Source organism: Onychomys torridus, chromosome 3 (genome assembly GCF_903995425.1).
Source record: "Onychomys torridus chromosome 3, mOncTor1.1, whole genome shotgun sequence".
NCBI lineage: Eukaryota > Metazoa > Chordata > Mammalia > Rodentia > Cricetidae > Onychomys > Onychomys torridus.
In genome coordinates, this window is record NC_050445.1 from 39,272,405 (window position 1) to 39,298,180 (window position 25,776).

Genomic DNA, 25,776 nt, shown 5'->3' on the forward strand with positions numbered 1-25,776 from the left:
TCTTCTCTCATTTCCCACACAGGATCAAGATTGGGTCGGGCACACAGTGTGTGCTAAGAAAAGGTTTTATTGACTTGAATTCTCATAGAATGTGAATCACTTATCGACGCTGACCTTAAGCCTCAGTGAATACTTGCTGTGAGTTGATCCAGTTCTCAGAGATCAGCCATGGGCCCAAAGAAATATACCAAGTACGTAATCTTCTTTTCTCAAATACGCTATGAACACCAACTTTCCAGTAGCTTCCTTTGTCACTCACGACACTCTAGATGGTGTGAGTCACAGAGTAGACCTTTATTAAATAGTTTTTAGTTGACCAACTATTTGTAGAAAAAACCGAAACAAAACAGAGTGGAGTCTGTGTTTCATGTAGCAACAAAAGGACTTTTGCCAAAAACAAAGCACCAGGCTGTCCAAGATGAGCACTGCTGGGATATTGAAGAGCTTTTCATGTAGTTCGAGGCTGAGTCTGAGATTCTGTGCTGTTTTGTACACACACACACACACACACACACACACACACACACACACACCATACATCCTTTTGAAAAGTGCTACAATAAAAATGATGCAATAGTATTGTTATGCATTACAATAAGAGAATACATCAAAAAGGCACAAATTTTAAGATGTTTAGTCAGAATGAACGTATTTGAATCTATCCAATATGCTTGGGGATATTTTTGAGCCCTTTGGTCTGAACTTGGAGGATTAGGGATGTAGCTCAATGGTAGGGCCTTGTTTAGCAAGTACAAGTCCCTAAGATCCATCGCCAGTATGGGAAAAGAAGAGGGTCAAGAACTCCAAAATACTTTATTATTAGGCATTGCAACTTCCTCCTTTCCCTCAAAAGGAATTGGTGTGTGGTGGAAAATGGAAAAGTAAGTGAAATAACAGTACCTCAAACTGTTTGCCATTGATGGCTATTTCTATACCCTAGTTCTAGGAAAAGAAACTTTTAGATGTAGTTAGGAAAATGATTTGACCAGTAACCCAAGCAATGCCAATAGGAATCTGAAGTTTAGTTGTGAGATTCCCCAGCTATGTTCCTTTTCATGACTGGCCAATCAGCCATCCCTGGCAAAGTCAGGTCCATTTCAATGCGGAGGACAAGCAGGTAGGTAGTCAAAACAGTAGTAGGGTCTTTAAGGTATTGTGGTAACCCAGCTGTCTGCAGAGTTTCCTTGGGCAGTCTTTTCAAGCAACTTCTTTGAGTGATCCAAGACTTGTATTGAAAGAAGTTAATTTACTGGAAGCCAGCATATCTCAGAGACGTCTGTATTTGCTTAACCCTTTAATCTTAAAATTTTTCTTAGCATGTGAGCTGGCCATGAGTTCTATTCAATTCATGAGCACCTAAGTTAGGAATCTCTCAAGTTAAGCTCCCACACTTTAACAGAGGGAGGCTGAGGGCATGCAGAAAGTTGGGGCATGAGTCAGTAATGCAACTGGACCTTCCACCCCTTTTTCAGGTTTCATGATAACAGATCATCAAAGACTTTGGGAAATGCCTCTATTAAACTTCAGAAAAAAATAGGTCCAGATGGTGACGAGGTAAGAAAAACTAGTAGTATATGTCCAGTGTCATTTTCCTTAAATTGTCTTACTAACAGTGGCTTTCTAAACTTCCTATGTTAGAGCAACGAGGAGCAAACATTTATATACAGAGTGAGGTTTATTTTATTTTACAAAGAAGAAACAGAAAAGCTAGGGTGGGTAACAAGGACATATTAGCAAGAATCAGGACACAAAACCTAAAAACTAGTGATTTACCTTGGGATGTATTAAATTCTAATTCACCTAGACATCAAGGCTATTTTCTTATGTCACTTTTAAATTGCTTTTTAAAGTTAGCTTGTAAAGTGATGTTTTGTTTGTTTATTGTTTGTTTTGTAGTACTAGAGACTAAACTCAGGGCCTCATGTATACCAGTCTGTCACTTACCACTGATCTATCTTTTTAACTTTGTTGTTGTTGTTGGTTTTTTTTCAAGACAGGGTTTCTCTGTGTAGCTTTGTGCCTGTCCTGGAACTCTCTTGATAGCCCAGGCTGGCCTTGAACTCACAGAGATCCGCCTGGCTCTGCCTCCCAAGTGCTGGGAATAAAGGCGTGCGCGGCCACCACCGCCCAGCTCTTTTTAACTTTTTGATAAAGGGTCTCACCAAGTTGCCCAGTGTAACCTTGAACTCAAGCTCCTTCTCCCTCTGCCTCTGGAGTAGCCAAGACCACAAGCCTATGCCACTAAGCCTGGCAAAGTAATGTTTCATTATGACATTGACTATGCCATATGTCTATGTCAATTTGTCCTATTTGTCCTTCTCTGGCCACTGTTTATCCATGTTCTCCATCTTCCTCTTGCTGACCCCCTTCTTCTCTCAAAGAGTACCCTCTTCCGTGTTCATTCACCTAGAGCCTACAACCTACTGTCCTAGTTAGCTTGAACTATCAACTCAACACAGCCTAGAGTCGCCCAGGAGGTAGTCTCCCTTGAGGAATCACCCAGATCAAATTGGCCTGTAGATATGTCTGTAGGGGGTTGTCTTGATTGTTAATTGATGTACAAAGGCCTAGTCCCCTGTGGGCAGCATCATTCCCTGGGTAAATAGTCTGGGCTAGAAAGCTAGCTAAACATAAGCCTGGGAGTGAGCCAGCAATTCCTTCTTGGCTTCTGCTACAGGTTCCTGCCCTCATTTCTCTATGATGGATTCTGACTTGGAAGTATAAGCCCAATGAATCCTTTCCTCCCCTAAGCTGCTTTTATTATTATTATTATTATTATTATTATTATTATTATTATTATCAGTGTGTTTTTATCACAGCAGCAGAAAGGAAACTGGAACACCCACCACCTTGAGATCTCTTCCTCCCATTGATGATTTCGTTTCTATTTTCACCCCCCCACACACACATTTAAATCTAGTTTCTGTATGTGGAAGAAAAACAAGTGCATTTATCTTTCCAAGTATGGCTTGTTTTACTTAATATAATAGGTTCCCAACCATTTACCTGAGACTGCCTTAATTTTATTCTTCTTTAAAGCTAAATAAAGTCCACTGTGTATATATGGACCACAACATCTTTATCTGTTCACCTATTGGATATCTGGGCTGGTCTCCACCTCTTAGCAGTTGTGAATGGAACAGCAATAAGCACGAATATGCATAGATCTCTCTGTGGTCTGTTGATTTAGGAGTAGTATAGCTATGGTAGCCCTGTTTTCAATTCTCTTTAGAAACTTCCACATGGACTTCCATGGTGGCTGCATTAGTTTAAGCTTCCACCAGCAGTGCATAAGGGTTTCAAGGTCACTGCTTATAGCAAAATTCCATTGGATATCTTGGTTGCTTTCCCCCAAGATTATCATATTCAAGTGAATTTTTGAAGCCAACTTTTATTTCGCCAGCGATAATGTAAGTCAACTTGACAAAATTAAAAACATATTCCAATTGTTAGGTTCAGTCAACTGCTACAGGCTGATTTGGAGCAGAGGTGCAATTCCTCCAAAAAGTCCAGAAGTTCAAATATTTTCCTCACAGACTTTTCCCTCTAAAATTAATTGAAACAAAACAAAACAAAACTTTAAGGGAAAAAGAGCCTTCAACCTTTCCCCCAACAAAATTGTCAGTTTTCTAATACATATGTCACACAATACACTTGTTGTTCATAACTTTTATTTTGAGCAAGTAGACATCAGCTTTCCAAAAGTTAAAAACAACACGGTTAGTCCTTTGGATTTGTCCCATATTTCTCCTCACCCTTTCTAACAGAAGGGGCTGTGCTGAGTCTCTCAGCTCTCATCTAACCCAAAGCCACAACTCCTGGCAGTTTTCTCCTGAAGGACAGAACCATCATCCTTCCTACAGTTCTACCCCATCCTCACTGTCTCCTTCCTCTCCATCTGCCCCCAGCTTTGCTCACTTTTCAGGGGGCGCCTCCTATTCCCAGAAGCCCATATTAACTCTTTGGAGGCACGGTCTCTTCTGAACTGATGATCCACACACAGGATTGTGCTTGTCTCCTTGTATTCTGATCTCTGAGTATGCTAAGAAGGTAACTCATGGTCTGTCTCCTGAGTTCATCCTTAGACAATGCCGGGCTAAGTACATGGGGAGGAGCCCGTCCTTTACCAGACAGGACACTAACAGTCCCAATACCAGTACTTCTACCAATACAATGATGTTAAGTACTACACAGAAGGGACATCAAACTTCACTATTTTTTTCAACATCTCCAAAAGAATTATATTTTGCAGAGATATTCAGACATGCAAAGTACTCTGTTCCCTTCTGTGAGTGTCGGTTCCCAGCTCAGTTGCCAGAGTTGTCCCTGGAGGCCCCTAGAATCGACACCTTAGGTTGTTGTCCATTTGTAACTGCTTTTCTCCTTAACGATTAGCCCCGGGCTAGCCTCTAGGTTGATGCCACCTGACCCTACTCCTGTAGAGGGAACAGGAAGGGGAAGGATGGGGTTCCACTTGTCTACTACTTTACAGCCTTTGAAGCATTGTGTGTGTGTACATGTGTGCTCATGTGTGTGAGGGTCCCTGGGGGTTGAAGAGACATGTGCATCTGTGTATGGAGACAAGGAGTCACCCTCAGTTTTGCTCCCTGGAAACCACCCACCTTGTTTTTTGAGACAGAGTTTCCTACTGGTATCAGGCTTCACTGGTTAGGCTAAGCTGACTAACCAAGGAATGCCAGGGTTCTACCTGTATTTGCCTCCCCAAAGATGGGATTATAATCATGTGCCATGATGCATGGCTTTTTCTGAGACTGCTATGGATCTCTTGCTCACATGGCAAGCACTTTTCTGGTCTGAGTTAGCTCCCTAGTCCCTTTATATGGAACTTCTAAGGCAGGTCCACATAACCATCCACAAACTTCTTCCGATATCTTAGGATTTCAGAATCCTGCTCTCCTGGCTGCAGACTTTGTTCCAAAACCCCAGCCTACAGCACAGGCAGAACAGGTTCTCCTCAATTAGTGTTTAGAAAAGACATTTCATTGAGAATGAGGTGAGGTCACGCTGTTCAGTGCGTGTGACACTGGGCACTAGACAGATAGCCCAGTGATGAAAATGCTCGCACAACAAGTGTGAAGGACCTGAGGTCGAACCCCCAGGACGGGGTTGGGAATGTGGCTCATTTGGTAGAGGGTCTGGCACGTGCAAAGCCCTCCATTAAATCCCAGTATTGGATAAACCAGGTATGATGGAGCAAGCCTGGAACCCGCACTTAACAGGTAGAAGCAGGAGGATCAGAAGTCAGCTTGGGATGCATGAAACCCAGTCTTTAAAAAAAAATGTGGGATTGGGGATTTAGCTCAGTGGTAGAGCGCTAGGCAAGCTCAAGGATCTGGGTTCAGTCTTCAGCTCTTAAAAAAAAAATTTGTTTGTTTTGTTTTGTTTAAATGCGGTAGTGTGAGTCCATAACTCCAGTATTTGTGGGGAAGGGTCAGAGACAAGAGGATCCCTGGAACTTACTTGCCAGCTAGTCTAGCTGAATCTGTAAGCTCTGTGTTCAGAGACAGTGTCTCAAAAACTAAGGTGTAGAGAAAGGATCCTGATGTTTAGTTCTCTCTACCAGTACACACACACACACACACACACACACACACACACACAGAGAGAGAGAGAGAGAGAGAGAGAGAGAGAGAGAGAGAGAGAGGAGAGAAAGGAGAGAGGAGAGGTGTGACCTGAGGCCACTAAATTCTGTTTCTTGTCTTTAGATATATGATACGGCAGGGCAATCAAAATTTGTCCTTAAGAACCTTAAACACTACACAGTCCATCCAAATATGGTAAGTGGAAAAGCACCCCCCCCCCAAGACCTCTAATGGCGGATTTCAGCAACGGGTCCAGAGATCCAACACAGAGTACCCCTAATACCTCCCAGTACCCACCAGGTTCCAGGATGGGGAAGCAGGAGCGGCTGTTGGGATACATGCTGGGATTTGGTTGTGAGGTGGGAAGAGAGACTCAGGGAGAAAGTGGTCCCAGCTCATTTTAATCTTCAGTAGAGAAAACATAATCAGAGAAAATATGTGTAATCCATGCTTCCTCCCTCCCTTCCGCCCTGGTCCTCCTATTCAGAGAAAAGCAAGTGGGGAGGTAACTTGCCCCCCCCCCCCCCCCCCCCTGCAGTGACACACTCTGCTTCGTGACTGCCTTTCCCTTAACTGCTCTACAGCTAGTTAGTAATGCCTGTGCCGGGAGAGACATGTTGGTGGAAATGAGAGAAAAACAGAGCTGAGCTTCTGGGCTTTCCTCGCTGCCTCAGAGGCAAGTGTAGAAAGGCCAACCTGCTGAGCCATAGGCAATTCTGTTTGTGCCACTAGGACTAGTGTGTGTGTGTGTGTGTGTGTGTGTGTGTGTGTGTGTGTGTGTGTCAGAGAGAGAGAGAGAGAGAGAGAGAGAGAGAGAGAGAGAGAGAACGAGAGAGAGAGAGAGAGAGAGAGAGAGAGAGAGAGAGAGAGAGAGAGAGACTTTAATCATCTTGTTCTGTTACTATGGAAACCCTTCCGGTGCATTTCCCCAGGCCCCTAGTTTATTTGCAGCTCTAAGGGAAGGCTGTGACAGAGAGCTTCCAAAAGTTTGAAATTAACAAATTTAAAGGCAGGTTTGTTCAGGCCCTGCTCAACCTCTCAGCTTACCCTGCAGGGTGGGGGAAATTGGCCAACTGATTCCTTAGTCCTCCCTTGACCTAATCCCTTTGTCTGTCTGGAAACCTTTCTCTCTATGCAGGCCAAATACTATGAGCCTTTGAAGCCCAGTAAACTGCAAAGATTCCTGACTCAAAGGAATAAAATCAATAGTTTCATGATGAAAGTGGCAGAGTATGATCAGGATATGACCTTACTGCTCATGACCAACAACCCACCTCCCTGCTCTGTCAGCCAGGAGGGAAACGATGGTGCTCTAAAATACTTTCCTCCCGAGTTTCAGCTCAAGGTAATGGTGCCCAAGAAAGTCTCCTGGTAGCCTCGGTATGGACCAGAGGGAGGGAGGGATTAGAGTAAATTCGGAGAAAGCCAACTGAACCTAGAGAAGGGTTGCTAACCAAGATGCTAACTACCTCCTTTCCATGCCTGACCATACGTTCCGTGAGATCAGAATGTCTGTGAGTTTAAAGTCTGAGTGGGCTACACAGCAAGACCCATTGTCTCAAAACAAAACAATACAAAAATAATTGCTGAACATATTCAGTAAGCTAGAAACTAGAACAAGATATGAAGATTATCATAGGACAAATTCTATCTTGAAGAATCTGAGAATCCAGTAGATCAAAAAAGGATACCCATTAAAATAATTCTACTGTACCAGGATATGTGAATAATCCAAGAATACTTAAGATATAGAAATGATGTAGACTAGAGAGGAATCTCCCTGTTGGGGAAAAGGGAGTAATCAGGGAGGTGTCTCACCACAAAAGAATAGGAGAATGTTCCAGTCTGAGGGAATTGGGAAGGCTTGGAGACATAAGAAAGTGTGGCACTTTCATGGAGCTCTAGAGAGAATTTGTGTTTTAGAAAGCGCATTTGCAGGTTGAAGGGAGGTGCATTAGTTACAGCAGAGACAGAAGCCAGAAAGACTAGTTACGATGTTACTTTAATAGTTGAGATGAACAATGCTGACAATTTGAACTAAATTCAAAAGAGCAGAGGAAGTGAGGAAAATTGATTTAAGAGTCAGGAGCTAAGAAAGATGTTGACAGCCTGGAGAGTGGGCCCAGTCTAACAGGAAGAAATTAAATAACTGAAAGTACAAATAGAAGAATCTAACAGAGATCATAGTCTGGGAATGGGCTAGCCCAAAGACCTAGCCTCAGAGCAAAATATGAGTTGGGAGTTAGTATTTTGTAGTCACTACATGGGTGGCAGCCAAACGCAGCAGTGGATACTGAAAAAGAACTTGTGAATTCATTGTCGTTGGTCCCCTGGGTCTCAGAATTTGTGCCCTTTGACAGTAACTTCGGTGTTTATTGTGACAGTGGGTGTAATGTGTTTCTGAGGAAGAAACAAATGTGGACCAGTGCTGTTCTCCTTAACACAGAGAAGGGAACCAAGCAAACACACAGCCTGAGTGCACAAAACTCACAAAGCTGTCCCTTGTGAGTCCCCGAGGTCAGGCGCAGGACCTGATCGTCCTCATGAGCGAGCAGTACTAGCGGAATTGTATCAATGGACAGTGTTAAGGCTCTGATTCTAAAGACTGGAAAGCATGGTATCTTTACTATTTCTGCTGCACACACACCCTATCACTTTTTTTGGTTCTAGGACTCCATGCAAAGAAAGTATTCTTTACTATGCCCACGCACAGTATAGATTCCGGTAAGCAAGCTGAAGTTGTTGCCCTCGGTCCCTTCTAAGTGACTCTGGTCCTAGCACTGTCTCCTTTGAGAATGCCTAAATGGCTTTGTTTTGCACAGTATAACCCTATCTCTACTCCTAGCACGGACCAGGTATGGATACAAGATTTGGTGTCACTAAAGCCCTAGGCTGGTAACTGACCTGAGGTGCAGATTGGTACCTCCAAACCCAAACAAACCAACACTAAACCAATCAACATACTAGCCCCCAAATTCCCGAGTAAATCCCAGATTTTCATTTCTAAGCACCCAAATTAGAAATGAAAAGATTAAGACAATGGGAATGGAGATTGAAAGGGCACACAGAGTGAAGCCATGAAAGAATCAATCCATGGGGAGGAAGGGTAGGGCAAGGGCCTGGAACATGCTTGGTTGAAGTTACAGGGAAGGAAGGAGTCGGGGAGAAAGACAGATATAATCATGTAGATTGCATCCTTGGATCCATCTCTATACATGTGTACATGTAGGTTACAAAAGGGCTATACAAGTTTCAGAGTTTGAGAAGAGGGAGGAAGGGGGAGAGAGAGGGGAATGGCAGAAGTGGAGGAGGACAGGAAGAGAGAAGGGACTTGTCAGCATGTTCCCCTTAAGACACCAGGGAACTCTCCACTAGTGCCATCATGGATCCCAATAACTTTCAGTTCCTGCTCATTTTATTTGTGTTTAAATATTTTAAAAGAAAAGAAAAAAGCCTTTATTTTTGAGAGGAGAGGGATGTCTCACCAAGGTCAGAAGACAACCTCCCAGGGTGGGCTCTCTCTTTCTATCATGGAATCATCAGGCTTGCCAATAAGGCCCTCTATCTACCCTTTCCACTGAGCTGTCTCACCACCCTTTTCTTCCTTCCTTCCTTCCTCCCTCCTTCTCTCTCTCTCTTTCTTTTTTCCCCCCTCTGAGGTCCAGTTCTGCTAAGGTTCTGCTGTTTTCAATGGCAGGATCATAACTAGGCCTTAGTTTCTAGGTTCTCTGTTTTTAATGGCAGGGACATTAACTAGGCCTTAGTTTCCAGGTTCTGCTGTCTCAATTTTGTCACCTGTTAACTTGCAGAGAGTTCTGTGTCTTCAAACTGGACCAGCTTAAAGAGAAGGAGTTCAGAAGAAAAAAAGCAATAGTTTAGTGGCCACTCCACGTACTTTTAAAAAGATTTTAAAATTATGAAAGTAAGAGCTTAGTATGTCAATTGATAGCCCCGCCTCTTCTTCTGTGTGCCAGACCCTATGAAGGCTGAGAGACTAGGGGTGTATTGGCAAGAAACATCTTCGCTTTGCTGAAGTATAAGTCTAGTGACTTATCTATGCAGACCACAGGCAAAGAAGCAACCATGCAGATCACACGTAATGTGACAGGTGCTTTGAAAATCAGGAACAGAGAATGGATTGTGAGTGGGAGTTTTAGATAGTGTGATTCGGGGAGCTTCTCAGGAGAGGTTGTGACTACTCAGTGGATATTTAGGGCTGGGAAATAACATGGGATTGCTGCTCCCAGCATCCTGGTCACCTTTTACACAGTCTCACATTAGGAAAACATTTATCGGAACTTCCTCTAGTGAGATAAAACAGGAGAATAAGGCAATTCAAAGAGAGTCAGGTGAACCGTTCAAATTATCAATGATGCTTATCTTGGGAGAAATAGAGCCTAGGAGGTACGTGGTGGATATCTTCAAAATTTTTGAGCATGTTATGCAAGAGGCATTGGATTCCTCTGTTTAAATTATTTTGAAAAAAGCTACAAGGAGATGGATATTGGTTGGTTGAAGAGGAAGCTTATTATTAGTGTCATTGTTATGATGATTAGTGTGTGTGTGTTACATGAGGAGGAGGAAGAACAGGCATGCATATGTTAGATCATATGTGGAAATCAGAAGACAACTTTGTGGAATTATTTCCAGGGTTGGAACTCAGGTCTCCAGGCTTGGTCAGCAAGTGCTTTTACCTGCTGAGCCAGATCACCAACCTCTTGTGTTGGATTTGCTTTTTTTTTTTTTTTTTTTGGTATAGGACAACAGGATCACTTGGCAGGGAGATTATGGATGGGATATGAGTGCCAGATGGACAGTCACACTGATGACTTTTAAGTCTGAAAGCTTTTGGTTATGTGACTTTCAGGAATGGTAAAATTATTACCTCATAAGACCTTTCATTCTATAGCCGTTCCACAGCAGAAAAAAGAATGTAGTAGATAAGGCAGCTATCTCCAAGGAAGGAAGGTAGTATTCCATGGGTCTGTTTCCCAATTTACTCCTAAATATTTGGTCTCCCAAGCAATTCACTGATTGGGTCTAAGTGTGTCATGTCAGAGACACAGACAGGCACATCTGTGTCTTTACCCAATGTCAGAATTCATTGAATAACAATAAACTCACAGGCGACTTTGCTTTCTTTGGTTGGCTGCAATTTGCCAAGCAGTCCTGATTTCCCTTGATAGCTGGCTGCTGGCAAACACAGATCATTTGATTACAATCTTAACTGCTAATAAAAAGCTCTCCATTTTGTACACATTACACATCACACAGCGAATCTATCTATCCATCTATAGACAGGAAGGTTTCAGAATGGCTATTATAGAGGCTGCAGAGTTTAGGAAGCTTAAAAAGATCTTACTGGAGGCAGAGGCAGCTAGAACGGATGCAAAAGAATTACCACAGGTAGTTAGACAAGATTAATAAGACCCCAGTTGGAAAACTACCTGAAGCATGGAGTTAAGTGGCAGTGTTTCAGGGTCCAGCTGAGCTGGAAGGCAAAGGGCCATGGTGATGAGGCATAGCGTGGGGCCTAGATGGATGAAGGAATGGGTGGATGGGCAGAAAATCAGGGAAGCTTTGCCCAGTGGTGGAGGCAAAGCTGTGCTGAAGCCTCAGGGGCAGTCATGACTTCTCAACCTGTCGGTCCCTTGGCACACACACTGGTCACATGACCAGTCTCTGGGACGGCCTCCATCACAGGGTTAGGTGTCTTCCTCTTTATGGAGTTCAGGAGAGAGCCACTGGTCTGGTGTGTCCAGTAAGGTCTCAGGTTTTTCTGATATGGTTTTACCTTGAAGTTTTAGGAGTAAGTTACTTTCCAGTCTGCCTCAGGCTTGGTGCTGAATGGGAGAAGGTTTCTATGTGTGCTACGAAATACAGAACCCTCCTCCTCTGTGTTTGCACTCAAAATGAAGCCAAAGAAACCTGGAGAAAGGCGCAGCTAGCGAGCCGCTGTTTGACACAATATGGAGTTACTCAGAGCAGGGTACAGTGGTGACTGCCATAAACTCTTTCCCCAAACCCAGGAACCTTCTGCCATTCATTTTCAGGAGCCCATAACTCAGCTCAGCCAGTTGCTCAGGAAACCAAGCTCTGGGAAAGTTACCTGACAACAAATCTTGCATTTCCCCCCTCCTCTCACTGTGTTTCCGAGTCTCCACTTTTCCCTCTGGTGGGTTGGGGGCGTCATTTCCCCCGTATTCCACTCTCATTTAGTTCAGGAACTCAGCTCAGTCTGTACACTTGTAGGGCTTCAGCTTCCTTCCTTTGCTCTTTTCTCCCTCCTCAGGAAACTTGCCATCAGCACAAACCCACCAAGAACTTCTGCCTTCTCACAATGCCTCAGAAAAAGAAGTTAAGACCAGATCTGAAGTCAGTCTTCCCTATGATCCGGATAGGTGACCCTACAGCGAAGGGACAACAGTGGTTTAGGTGAAGTGCTAGCTCTTACTGTGTTCCTTTTTTCTCTTCTCTTTCCCTTGTGCATGTTGCTAGATCGTTTAGCAAACACACACCACGGAAACCCAAGGGGATTTAGGATAAGGTGGACTGGAAGAGGATGCAACGGAGAAGCGTCCTCATGCAGTTTGGGCTGTAAAGGAGATGTCAAAACACCTAAGACGTTCTTCCTGTTTCATGAGCTTAGGTGTTGTCTTCAGCAACAGGGCCTTGCCATCAGGAAGTGGAGACATGGTGGCACTGAGGCTCCTAGGAACTCAGAGACTGTGGCAGCTGGTACAAGAAAGACCCAAGTAGATTCGTGACAGAAGGGTCCCAGCACTGAGAAGTGGATATGGGATCCCACCCTTAACCAAGGAACTATTTGCAATTAAGACCCACAGGCAAAGGGAAAATTGGTTTTCTCCAATGGAGTCTCACTAGGTATATTCACCACGTTTCAGGACAGGCCCCAAGCCCAGGAAGAGCTGGCCAACACAACAAAATAAAAGCAATGGTATTTTTTGTGGAGTTTTAATTTTATTGTTCTTTGTTTTAGCATTTTATTGGTCTTTTGCTTGTTTGATTTTCATTTTTTGTGTTTCTTATTTTATTTTACTTTTTTTGGAGAGAGAGAAAACTGAAAGTTGGATGAGGAGGATCTGAGAGGAATTGAGGGAGGGAAAAAATCATGATCAAAATTTTTTGTATGGAAAACATTTTTTCAATAAAAAGGAAGAAAAAAAAAAAAAGCAGGGTGGTGGCGGTACACGCCTTTAACCCTAGCACTCCAGAAGTAAAGCCTCTGTGAGTTCGAGGTCAGCCTGGTCTACAGAGCTAGTTCCAGGCCAGGCAGGGCCACACAGAGAAACCTTGTCTTGAAAAACAAAAAAAAAGGGTTGGGGATTTAACTCAGTGGTAGAGTGCTTGCCTAGCAAGCACAAGGCCCTGGGTTCGATCCTCAGCTCAAAACAAAACAAAACAAAACAAAAACAACAACAACAACAACAAACAACCAAAAAAACAAAAAACCATAAAAACAAAACAAAACAAAACAACAAAATGAAACAAAGAAACCAAAAAAAGAAGACAATACGACCTATGAATCACTTATATGCTAATGAAAGAAAGACAGCAATGCAATACTAAAGTTTTCTCCTGACGATAATTTCAAGAATGAAGGAAAATGTATTCTAAGGTCTGTGTTTGGAGGAGACAGCAAAATGAAAGCGTGAGTTAAGGACTAGAGGATACAAAATAAAAGGAAGTGTTTGAAGGCCTGGGAGTCGGCTCAGCTCAGTGCTCACTACACTCATTTCAGGACTGAGGTCTGATCTCTGGCATCCAGGTTAAAAGGCCGAGCTGTGTGGTGCAAACTCAGAATGCCAACACTGGGAGGTGGAGACAGGAGGATCCCTGGAGTTTCCTGGCCAGACAGTCTAGCCAACTCCAGGTTCAATGACACCCCCATCTCACAAAGTAAGAGACTGATTGAGGAAGACACCCACACATATCTCTGTCCTCCATACTCGCGTGCACACATATGCATCTCTGTATGTACAGATGCATGCACACACATGAGCAATTTTTAAAAATAAACATAAAAGGTTTTATTTGAAACTATCTACAGGAGGAGAGCTTATCATATTGAGAAGACAGGGATTCTGGAATTAGTTGAAAGGTTTGTAGTGTGACCAGTATCCCGACTCCTCCATTTTTTGTTTTAACCAATAACCCCCAAACCCCTGGTCACTGTCCTTTCTTCCTTGGGGTCTCTGAGGATGTAGTCAACTTTTAGGTGACTAGCCAGTAACCCACCGCCCTAGATCAACCAAGTGTACTTTTGTTGGTTAAGGTTTTCCACGGACAATGATTTCAAGACTGAAGGGAGGTATTCCGAAATCTATGCTTTGAGGAAACAGAAAAAAATGTATCCTAAGCTCATCTTCGCTCCAGTCTGCCAGAGAAGGGCAAAGGAAGCTGGTAAGCTCTCCTCTCTCCACACTGTGCCTTACACCACTGAGACGTGGCCTGGAGGGAGAATCTACCGGTCTTAGAAAGTTCCTTGAGCTGGCGGCGTCTTTTGTGATGGGTCCAAACACTACTTTTCCTTGTAGAAGGAAAGTTAAGATGGTGCTAGACTATTCTGATACTCAAAATTGGAGAAGGTTCAAGAAAATATAGGTTTTCCTGAACTATATCATCTATTACTTTCATAGTTTTTGCCATAATGATGCATTTTAAAGTAAAAAAAACAAACAAACAAACAAATAAAAAAAACCCTCTTAACCTAAACACTATAATTACTGACAACATTGCTTTGACATTTAGGTACACATAGCTTAAAATGTTCATCTGTGTAAACCTAAAGCCTCTCAGATGTGTGCACATCATACTTTCTGAAAAATTGCTTTAAAGGGCCAAAGGCTAAGTAAAGAGGCAGAGGCAGGCAGAACTCATGAGTTTACCTGGTTTACATAGTGAATTCCAAGACAGCGAGAGCTACTTAGTGAGTCCTTGTCTTGAAAGGACAACAAAAAGTATGTGAGTCTCAGAGGCCCACAAGTCTCTTTGAGATAGGGCTGAGAAGAGGGTGGGAAGGGGTTGGAATGAGGATTTATAGAAGGTATAGTAAGAAAGCTCATATATTGTCTCTCATTTGAGAACACCCATGGAGGGGGGCCTCTGTGTTAGATTTGTACTGAACACCAAAGGTAAAGACAGTCTAGACCAAGAAGGGCCTTGTATATTATACAAATATGGACTTGGATTTTCTCCATTAAGTAGTGGGCCTCACTGAAGTGTTTTGGGGTGTCAAATGTACACTGTATATTAGACATACAACTGACCTCACCAGCCATAGCTTTAGCCTAAGACAGCCATTTTTGAGAGATACAGGTTATATTAGACCACCCCTTCACTGGCTCCATCTTCTCTGCTCCGCCTACACCAGTTTGCCATCTCTTCCATGCTGTCCCTACCTATGCTTTTCCTTAACCCATATACAACTAAAACCAACCTGTGGTGAGGGGGAAAAAAGTGGATCAATGTGTAAAGGAGCCGAAGAAGCAGAGCAGTCCATCTTGCTTAAAGAGTCCAGCCTCACGGCCCCCCCCCCCCCCCAGTTTCTTCTCTCTCCCACAGATCTCCTTTCCATTCCCTGTCTTTGGTAATTTCCAGGTCTCATGACCCTGTCCCTACCTGAGTCCCAATAACTATGGGATAAAGGAAAGAGGGTCTCTACAGCAGGTCTTTCTTGTCAGACTTTCTTTGAACCACCATCTCCCAAATAATGACACAGAGACAATATTAATTATGAAAGCTTGGCCTTAGCTTAGGCTTGTTTCCAACTAGCTCTTATAACTTAAATTAACCTAAACTAACCTGTTTATATTAATCTATATTCTGCCACATGGCTCTTTACCTCTCCTCCACACTGTATATCTAACTACCTCTGCATCTCACTGGCTTAATCCCCAGCATGCCTCAGATTCTTCCCAAGTTCCTCCCCTCCCCAACTCCTGCCTATCCTCTCCTGCCTAGCTATTGGCCGTTCAGCTCTTTACTAAACCAATCAGAAGGTGCGTTGGCAGAGACACATCTTCACAGTATACAAAAAGATTATCCTACATCAGGTTTCTCCTCCAAAGCCTGGTTATTTTCAGCCCCAGAATATAGAAGAGGAAACATCCATTTTTTAAAAGAGAATTCCACCTAATGAATAAAGGTTAGACTTCATAAGCCATGCGAGGCAGCAATAATCATTAGCATAGTACTTAAAATTTTAAATTAGATTAATTTTATTTTATGTATGAGTGTTTTGCTTACATGCTGTGTACTTGTGTGCTTTGTACCCAGAGATCAGAAGAGAGTACATCAGATTCCCTGGAACTAGAGTTACTGATATTTGTGTGCTATTAAATAAACCTGGGTCCTCTGCAAGAGCAACAAGTTCTCTTTAAGTACTGAGCCATCTCTCCAACCCCCAGCATAGCATTTCCAAGCTAATATCTCCTCTGTCTCCCAAATGTTGTCCTGTGATGTTGTGTATGTGTGTGAGAGATCTGGGTAGAAGTTGTTAGAAGCTGGTTAGGAGGTTGCCTAAGAAGCAAACCACGCCCAGAACCGAGGACAGCAGTTAAGATCCTTCATCAATAGACAACGCCCTAAGAACAGGTGAAGCCAGAAAGACCATCTAGAAATGGGACGCCATCCATGCTAAAGGTAGAAAAAATGTGTTATTCATACTCCGAGACAAGAAGGAAAATGAGAAAACATTTTGGGAAAGCACTGAGGCATGTGATGAGTGTGTCCCTTAAATTACTTTAGTGTTAGTACAGCTGCAGATTAAATCATTTGAAAAGGGTGAGCACTACGAAGACTACACTAGCAGTGGGTTTTGGTGAAGAAAGAATCCAGAATCAAGAGGTCAGGAATGGCAGTCCCAAAATCTACCCTCTTGGTAAGAGTGAAGACCAGCTTTCAGGTCCCTCCAAACGAATCCTTCTAGTACTTTTGGAGATGCACTTTCAATGTGTCCTGTGCTTTGTTGTAGTTTCCAAGAAGTCAGAGGGTGAGTCACCAACTTCGCAAGTGCTCTGGGAACCACTGACATTTTCAAAGCTCCTGGAAGTGAAGCCCACCAGATGTGTGCCAGGAGATAGCGTCTTTCGCTACGGGAGGGCCCAGCAGTGGGTTATCAAAAATGCCGCTGTCATTAAGTGAAGACAAATCCTTCAAGTCCAACTCCTGGCTCTCCAAGAAACTGAGGAGGCCTACAGAAGTCACCAACCAAATAAAGTTCCACACTTGCTGCCTCAAACCTGGGTTGCTGAGATTGGGAAGCGGGGCGGGGCAAGCCTCGGGGCAGCGCCTGGCCCCGCCCCTGTGCGGCAGTGGGCGGAGCAGAGGGCGTGCCTGCGTCCCTAGGGGGTAAGGGCGGCCTCGGCTGCCCGAGGGGGGCGGGCCTTGGCCCCGAGTGACGGCCCGCCGGCCAACCGGTGTGAGAATACGGGGTCGGCCTTCCTGCAGCGTCTTCCGCTCGCCGGCTGCGGCGCCTGGGACGGTTGCGGTGGGTCTGGGCGCTGGGAAGCCGTCCAAGATGATTAAAAAATTCGACAAGAAGGACGAGGAGTCTGGTACGCGCGGCGCTCCGGATGCCCACCCTCAAACGCAGAGGTCCCCTTCCCTCGCCCGCAGCCACCTGCTCCGGGGGGCCGGCCGCAGCGGAGGGGTCTGCCCGAAACCCCTCCCCCGGCGCCGGGGCCTCCCCTCGGGCCGCGCGCTCCCGGCCCGGGTGTCGCCTTGAGCGCCCGGCGGCTCCGCCCCAGCGCGTCCCCGCCCCCCGCGCCCGCCCCCCGGCTGAGCCCCTCAGAGCCGGCCCTCCGCGGGGCCCTGTCGGGGGGCGAGGAGGTGCGCACGCATGTCCCGGTAGCCTGGGGTTGCTGGTGGGGTTAGGCCCCAGGGCGAGCACCCCTTGTTTTTTGGGGCTGGGGTCGACCGGGCCAGGGTTGCGTGTTTATGGACTCTGAAGGGCCTTGATTCTCCTGTTCCCAGGGGTTAAGACTGCCCGGTGGGACACAGCTCATTGAATGCGCAGGCATCCAGAAGTGACTTGCGTGTTGATACCTGTCTGTGGTGCAGTGCAAAGTGGGGAAGATGCCAAGCCTCTTCAAAAAAAAAAAAAAAAATCTTCAGCTCTTCAGTGGTAGCTGCTCTCACAAGTGTGGTGGAAGGTTGGGTTAGTGGACCTTCATGGCCTCATCCTGCATGGCCTCTTTACATTTGTGATTCTCTGCGAAACTGTTCCTTTCTGCTTCAGTACATGTGTGAAACACATAAAATAGGGCTTGCTTTTAGGGAAATCCATAGTGTCCTGTCATCTCATTACTCTTGGTGGTGGAAACGACACATTCGTTAACATTCATGGGATGGGGGAGGGGGAAGCAGGGGATGAAGGCCTCATTTTGGACAGGGTTCTTCTATCTAGAGAAGTCTTAAGTTCTCCCAGTATGTCAATGACAGAATCTGTACCAGAATAAAAATTACTTCATCCAATTTATTTGCATATTAGTAATGGTTGTCCTTGTGACTTCCAAGGGATCATCCTGTTTAGGTGAGATTTCCCAAGCATGCAATATCCTTCTCTAGAAAAGTCTATGTAGGACAGCTACTGAAGACCTTCTCTTTTTCTTGTACTATAGGTAGTGGTTCCAATCCTTTCCAGCATTTGGAGAAGAGTGCTGTGTTGCAGGAGGTATGGCATGATGTGTACAGTCCCTTGTCCATTCTGTTTGAGAATGATGGCGTAGACACACCTGACAGGCTAAAAATCACTCTTCCTCATATTTGATCAAAGAAAGAAATTCATTTTTCATTTATATATTAAAAGTTATGGAAGAGTGTAACCAAGTACAGAGGATAGATATAGGGAAAGGACAGTCTAGAACTATAGAGATATACGGACATAAGGCTCTGTTGTGTGCTGGGGGATTATAATGAAATACCAGAAGAAATAGTGGTAAGTGCAAGGCTGTTGGGAGAGTTTACAGATGCTAAGCTCTTGGTGTTCATATGTAGACAGAGGTTCTGGTAAAGTCTTTAAAGTCTGTGAAGTTGAAGTAGTCAACCTAAGGGAATAAGAGAGTATAGATAGGAAAGTCCAGGTCACATCCAGTTACTTACTGTATACCATCATAACTTGAGAGCATAGACAATTGACAGTATTTGGATATTGTACTAACATGCTGTTAATGTTATTAAAGATGTTTTGCTGTCCTCTGAGATAGAAAATACACTATATATAGCATACTGTTTTGCATATTTCTGTAGGCACGCATATTCAATGAAACCCCCATCAATCCGAGAAGATGCTTGCATATCTTGACAAAGATTCTGTATTTACTCAACCAGGTAAACTATTCTGACTTCCTTAGATTTGTGTGTTAGGACAGAAATCTGTGACCCAGAGTGAAATACTTACTGAAAGGTAGAACTGTTTTTTAAAAAATTAGGAAATTTGAAAATCCACAGTGTTTGTTTAGAACAATAATGTATAAAAACTCTTTAATATAAGGACTATGTTTCTTCTTAAATTCATGAGGTATTAAGCCAGCTAAATGTACATTTCAATAGATATAGTGATTTGAATTCAACAAATAATACTTAGAATATACTTGTTACATGTAATTATTTTTAACTTTTTAAAGTTTTATTTATTTTATGTATATGAATGTTTTGCCAGAATGTATGTATGTGCACCATGTATGTGTTTGGTGTTCATGGAAGTCAGAGGAGGGCATCAGGTCCCCTGAGACTAGAGTTACAGACAGTTGTGAGTCACCACATCAGTGCTGGGAATCAAACCTGGGTCCAACTCTCCAGATCAGTTTACATGTATTTTGAGATCCTTTGAAAATTCAGTGTAAAGTCAGACAGATTTCAAGTATATTGTTTGCTTATTTATTTGGTATAATTGTGAGATGTTGAAGTTTTTGTCTTAATGTTCAGGTTTTATATGAGTATTATTATTACACTAATACTATCAATGTGATTCTGGACAAGTAATTTTGTGTGTTACTTCTCTTCTGTAAATGAGGATTATAACAATACCCCCCTCCCCCAAGATGGTTTCTCTGTGGAACTCGCTTTGTAGACCAGGCTGTCCATGTACTCACAGAGATGTCTGCCTCTGCCTCTTGAGTGCTGGGACTAAAGGTGTGTGCCACTGCACCCAGTTGATAATACCATATTATCATAATACCATTATTATAATAGTGTTAGGTACATAGTTTGTATTTAGAAGTACTTTCCATTTGTAACTCAGCAAGTTTTATTGAATACCTGCTGTATCTTATGTACTGGTATTATAGCAGATAAAACCCTCCCCAAAGTTTTTAATTCTGTGTTGTATTATTGCTATTAATTTTGTTTTTTGCTTTTGCCTCAAACTGTAAATACAATCTCACAAACATTTAAAAATCTTAGAAAATATGATTTTATTTTGTAGATAATATATATCTCTATAGGTATTTATATACAAACCTATATACCTCGTTATACCTAAGATATTTATATGTAATGCTAAATATGTTACATTTACCAACTTAAATTCTAAGAAAAAATTTTATTTTTTTTACATTTACTCATTAACTTTATGTGTGCTTGCATCAAGTGCATGTGGAGGTTAGTTCTCTTTACCATGTTGGTCTGGGGATTGAACTCAAGTCATCAGCCTTGGTAATAAGTGTCTTTATCCACTGAGCCATCTCATCAGCCTCTAAAAGAACATTTTTATCATGTTGTTTTATAACTAAAGACCTAAAGATTTAACAAAATTTTGTTGTTTGCAAATGAAGACTCAGAAATAAGCATGTAATTTTAAAAAAGACATCTGTTCATGAATAGCATAACCCTACTGTGGCAGCATGTTAGGAACGTTTAAGCCAAACTTAACTTTGCGTTACATATGTTGTAATGTGTCCAAAGTGGCTAACTCCATTGCATCAGCAGAATTTGGATTAGTCAGAGTTGATTCAAAGTGGTCAAAGTCAGAATTGGCCAATATCTCTTTCTTAGAGCAACTCATGTTGAGACAATTGTCTTGATAAGGAGAACGAGCATAAACTTGGTAATGTAAACAGGTTTGGGAGCATTTATTTTATCTCCTTCCCTGGTTCTTGGTAGAACATTATGAGGGAAAAACAAAAACAAAAAACAAAAACCTTCCGAATTTCTACCAGAGTTGACAGAGTTTCTGTCAGACACATATTCTGAGTTGTAAGTCAAAAAGTAATAAGATTTTTCTAACATGACTGAAGAATCCCACAGGCTTTTGGGTATTTGTTAAATTTCACAGTAAGAAAGTTCTCTCTCTTGCTGATAAGCAAGTTGGACACTGGAATAGTTGTAAATTCTTGTTTTTCTTTGTCTTTCATCCTAAACCTGAGACCTATTTTTGATCAAATTCTTATACCATGGCAAATGGATATAAGACTACTTGTATTTTATGGAAAATCTGAACTCTGAAAACAAATTGAGCCCAATGTGCTATATAGGATCACTGTTAATGAAAGAAGTAAGTGTTGAAATGGTAATATTTGAGGAAGTCTGTGACCAGAAATGTTTTGAAAATCAGTGAATTAAGTTGTCTAGCTGAGCTACTGCCAGATTAGCAGCATTGGCATGCCTGGGAGCTTGTACCAAGTGAAAAATGTCATGTCCCCTCAAGATTTCACTGAAGGGGACTGTATTTTGACAAGGTCCCTAAATGATCTGTTATTCACATTAAAAATTGTAAGATCTAAATCATCTTCTAAGAGTTTAGGTTAGTTTCTTGGGCTCTTATAGCACCTTGAAACATAATAATAAGGTGAATCTAGATCCTTCTCTTTTGGTTTGGACCCTATTTTACCATATTTTCTGGGATTCCTCATAAGCAGTCCTTTACAGTTTTATATATATGATGCACTTGTCCTGTACTGGGCATGTGCCAGGCATTAGATTGTGGAAATTTACAAGGTGTAATCCCTGCTTTTAGGTTGTGTGACCTTATAGTGCAATGCTGATTGGAGATTCTACTTCCCGTCATGTTTTGCCTCCCTGTAAATCCTTGAGGCAGTTTCTGTTAAAGGTCTGTAGAGACTCCAGTTCCAGAACTGTGGTATGCTATTTTGAATTATTTTAAATAACAAGTCTCTAAATGGCCCTGAGGGGTTTTTCTCCCCTGCAGGTTTCTAAATTGAAAGCAGAAAAGTTGCCAAGAATGTTTATAAAGAGATCTCCTGAATTAAAAATGATTTCTTGAGGAATACAGAGAAAATCCTTAACATCTATATTTTTTAGTTTAAAAGGTTGTTTTAAATTTTACTTAGGGTGAGCCCTTTGGAACGATGGAAGCTACAGAAGCCTTCTTTGCAATGACTCGCTTGTTTCAATCTAATGATGTAAGTCTTTTTATCCCTTTATGATGAAAACATTGATTTTCCCCAGGGAACTTAGAGTGTTCCAAATTAAAGAGCATTGCTTGAAATGTTTAAAATTACTTTACAACTGTTTATCTTTATAAAACTTACAAATGCTTTTTAAACAATATGTGAATGTGGAAGAATTACAGTACATGGTATAAAGCTGCCTGAAGTCATTAGGGGAAATGTTGATACCTGTAGGTCTACATCTGTTGGTTCCTAGTGGTTTGTGGGCCTGGATTAATGATCAGCTGGCTGGCAGTTGAAAAGAGCTGGGTTTGGATTGGGACAGTAGTAAGCCTGCCGGCACCTCTGGAGCTGCCTCTCAGCACCCTGGGCCTCCTCAGTGCTTAGAGCATAATTGCTGCTGCGCTCCTTCTGGTTTCTGAATAATGGGGCACATTTCTTCTATGCCCAGGTTTAACACAGAGACACCCAGGAGTAGGATTCTGGGATATATATTTCTTAGCTTTCTGTTAGCATATATTTGCCAAATTCTTTTCATACATACTGTATATCAGCACAGGCTATATTTTGTGTCCAATTCCCAGGACCACCAGGGATTTGAGTCTGTCCATATGTCTAGACAATGAAAATTTTAGGAGTAGTTCTTCAGGAAAATCAACAAGACTCCTGTAAGACAGTTATATTAAGGGAGGCTTCTATATATGCTCAGGCAGATCCCCTCAGATCAAAGATTACTTGTATTGACAAAAGATGCTTGGCAGAATTTGGGCTTTTAGGTACCTTTGTCAGAATCTTGTCTCTACCTCACTTTCAGATCCTCTTCCTTGCCAATCAAGTTCTCCAGGGGTATGGCTTCAATTTATTTTGTAATTAAACTTCCCACAGGATATGCTTTCCCTGTTTTATGGTCACATGGTCATGGCAAAAGGCTTCCTGTTATACAGTATTATATATATGGTATATATAATATATATATATATTATTTTACACACAAACACACACACACACACACACACACACACACACACACACACACATACACACACACACACCCCTAACCAGAGAGGATCTTTGGTTCCTTCACAGACTTTCAGTTGTCTATTTAAACTTGTTAAGCTCATAATTTTCTTTCAAGAAAAGATTTGTATGTGTATGTGTGTGATGTGTGTGTGCACACATGCCATGTGCCTTTTGGAGAAGACAACTTGCAAGACTCAGTTCTCGCCTTCCACCATGAAGGTCCCAGTGATTGAACTCAGATCTTCAGTATTGGTAGCAAGTGCCTTTACCTGCTGAATCATCTTTCTCAGCCCCCAAAACAAGTTACTTTTAACATCTTAAGTTTTAACACCTTAGTTTTTATTAAAATGTACTCTGGCAACAACTACTTATTTACCCAAAACATTGTCTTCTATAGGTCTTTGCAGATGATAACTTAAATATTTATGCTATTTCATGCTATGGACTACTTAGATTCCCTGATTCTCTAGAAACAGGATCATTGATGTCTTCAGTCCAAACAGAGAAGCAATTTCAATTTCCTAGCCTTCAGGACATGCTTTCCTTTAATAACTTCCTGTACCAACAATTCAGGGTTCAATTAAAGAAGCAGAGCCACTGTGAATATTAGGGGATTAGGGATTTCCTCCAGGAATTAGACTAGAAAAGTAGGCATTTCAAGTTGTTGGAATAGGGCCCTTAGACTTGCTATTATAAAAGTCAGGCAAGGCTGTATGTGGCTGTGATTTTGCAGCTTTGTACCTGGTTTTGGGCCAGATGGGGTCAGCAAATAGTTATAGGATTAAGGGGTTAAAAGTGATGATAGAGTGAACAGGGTTGTTGAAGCCAAGATTGGTGGCTGTCACTGACAGAGGCTGTGACAGTGAAGATGAGTCACCATTGTAATGAATGAAGGTAGGTGATATAGAATAAGGGCATAGTATTTCAAATCCGGAACATTTCAGTGAAGAAGGTGCACTGAAAGAAGGTGGTGTCAAGCTGAAAAGCAGAGAAGAGTAGCTTCTTTGTCTGGAGGCCACCATTTAGAAAGAAAGCAGGGCAATCCTTAGGGAACAGAAGATCTCAGTTCGATAGAAGGATAGGAACATTTATGGAAGAAGGTTGTAATGATAAGGACTTTTTCTGATGAAGAGTCAGAGAACATGGCTGTGTATGTGTGTGTGCACAAGCTTGAGTTTGTGGGAAGATGGAAAATAGAATTGTTCATGATCCTTTTTTTTCTTTTTCTTTCTTTCTTTCTTTTTTTCCCCGAGACAGGGTTTCTCTGTAGCTTTGGAGGCTGTCCTGGAACTCACTTTGTAGACCAGGCTGGCCTCGAACTCACAGTGATCTGCCTGCCTCTGCCTCCTGAGTGCTGGGATTACAAGCGTGAGCCACCACCGCCCGGCTCATAATCTTTTTTTTAAATAATGTCTGTAGAATTTGTAGTGGTGTCTATCATTTTGATATGGGTAAATTACATCTTCTTGTATTCCTTAGAGTTTTATCTAGAGGTTTATATCTTTTAAATATCTTCATGGATCAAGCTTTTCGATTCATTATTTTTCCTATTATTTTTTTATCTTCCAAAATAATGGGGGGGGGGGGGGAGGAGTGAGCTGAGGATACTGGTTAGTTGGTAGAGTGCTTGACTTGAATGCATGACACCCTGGGTTCAGTCTCCAGCCCCTCCTAAACCAGGAGTGATGGTGTGTACCTATAATCACTTGGCAGGTAGAGGCAGGAGGACCAGAAGTTTAGGGCCATTCTTGACTGCCAAGTGAGTTCGAGTCTAGCCTGTGTCACAGTGTGAGTCCCATTGAAAAAGTGAAGTAAGAGAATGAGAACAAGAGAAGAGACAGACAGACACACAGATTTATCTAACTTTCTATGTAAATGAAGAACGGTGTTTACAGAACTGGAATAATAACAGACAAGTCATTTCAAAGGAACAACCCACACAGACTGTGTTCTTTAGTTGTAGTTTTAACTGTGCTGCCGAGGGTTAGAAATCACCAGTGAAAGAAGCAGAAGGAAGGGTAGGAAAAGAACAGTTCTTTCAGATAAATGACTCCATGTTTTGATGTTAAGGTCCACATTTCTGGTCTGTTTCCAGCTAGGTGAAGGGCTGGATTTACCCTGCTACCATAAATACTAGAGACCCGAACAAAACACAGCAAGTTTCCGTTTTAGACAGTGTTGTACCAGAGAGAGAGGTAAAGGGAGGGAAATCAGTGCACTCCAGGACAGCTGAGAGAGAAGCAGTCTGAGACAGCGCTGAGGACGCAAAGAAAAACAGCAAACAGAAGGCTTGTTACATATCAGATAATATCTTCTGTTTTGACAGTTACCCTGAATCGCCTCATGAACTTACCAAAGTCTAATATTCATCTTTGTCTTTTCCCTGCTTGTGGGAAATCTGACAGTCTTAGAGACTCTTACCATATATATGAATATGTAAACAGACATGTTTATGTATATTTCTAAATGTACATCTTTTTTTCCCTTTCATTCAAATTTGTCTTTGATACTTTTTTCCTTCCTAATTTTCATTCCTTGTTATATGTCTGAATTACTATGTGGAATAGCTTTCCTTGCACCTGTAGAATATACTTTTTAGAATCTGTTCTTTATATACTATTCCTCATCCAGTGACATCCATCCCATGTTTATACTTCATGAGTATGAGTGTTTGTTTTCACTGTCAGGACCCCTGATCTGGGAATTTCTGTATTTTGTCCATGGCTACATAGTAAAATTTTGGGGTCAGTCTTTTCATGTGATTATTGGCCATTCATGTC

The 25,776-nt window shown here is 42.3% G+C and overlaps 2 protein-coding genes across 3 annotated transcripts in view; both read left to right on the forward strand.

Moving 5' to 3' along the window:
• The first annotated feature begins 168 nt into the window (after positions 1-168).
• Positions 169-16,769, forward strand: Tsga13 (testis specific 13). The gene is made up of 7 exons (XM_036180394.1): positions 169-191; positions 1,473-1,554; positions 5,727-5,798; positions 6,742-6,948; positions 11,896-12,038; positions 13,900-14,027; positions 16,600-16,769. The coding sequence occupies exons 1-7, from the start codon at positions 169-171 to the stop codon at positions 16,767-16,769; spliced, it is 825 nt and encodes a 274-aa protein (XP_036036287.1).
• Positions 16,770-17,028: 259 nt separating this feature from the next.
• Copg2 (COPI coat complex subunit gamma 2) overlaps positions 17,029-25,776 on the forward strand; it is a 121,932-nt gene continuing 113,184 nt past the window's right edge. Inside the window, exons 1-5 of one of the 2 annotated variants that reach the window (XM_036180688.1) lie at positions 17,029-17,182; positions 17,601-17,784; positions 18,248-18,300; positions 18,876-18,956; positions 21,917-21,988. In XM_036180688.1, the coding sequence (XP_036036581.1) occupies positions 17,703-17,784; positions 18,248-18,300; positions 18,876-18,956; positions 21,917-21,988 (288 nt within the window). In that variant the 5' untranslated portion in view covers positions 17,029-17,182; positions 17,601-17,702. The remainder of the gene's footprint in view (positions 17,183-17,600; positions 17,785-18,247; positions 18,301-18,875; positions 18,957-21,916; positions 21,989-25,776) is intronic. The other variant, XM_036180689.1, reaches the window with a different exon arrangement.

Excerpts from the sequence above, each read along its gene's own strand:
- Tsga13 (XM_036180394.1), top strand. The coding sequence starts at position 169 with ATGGGCCCAAAGAAATATACCAA. Across the intron at positions 12,039-13,899 it reads AAGGGACAACAGTGGTTTAG|GTTTTCCACGGACAATGATT; the intron begins GTGAAGTGCTAG and ends TTGTTGGTTAAG. Across the intron at positions 14,028-16,599 it reads GAGAAGGGCAAAGGAAGCTG|TTTCCAAGAAGTCAGAGGGT; the intron begins GTAAGCTCTCCT and ends GCTTTGTTGTAG.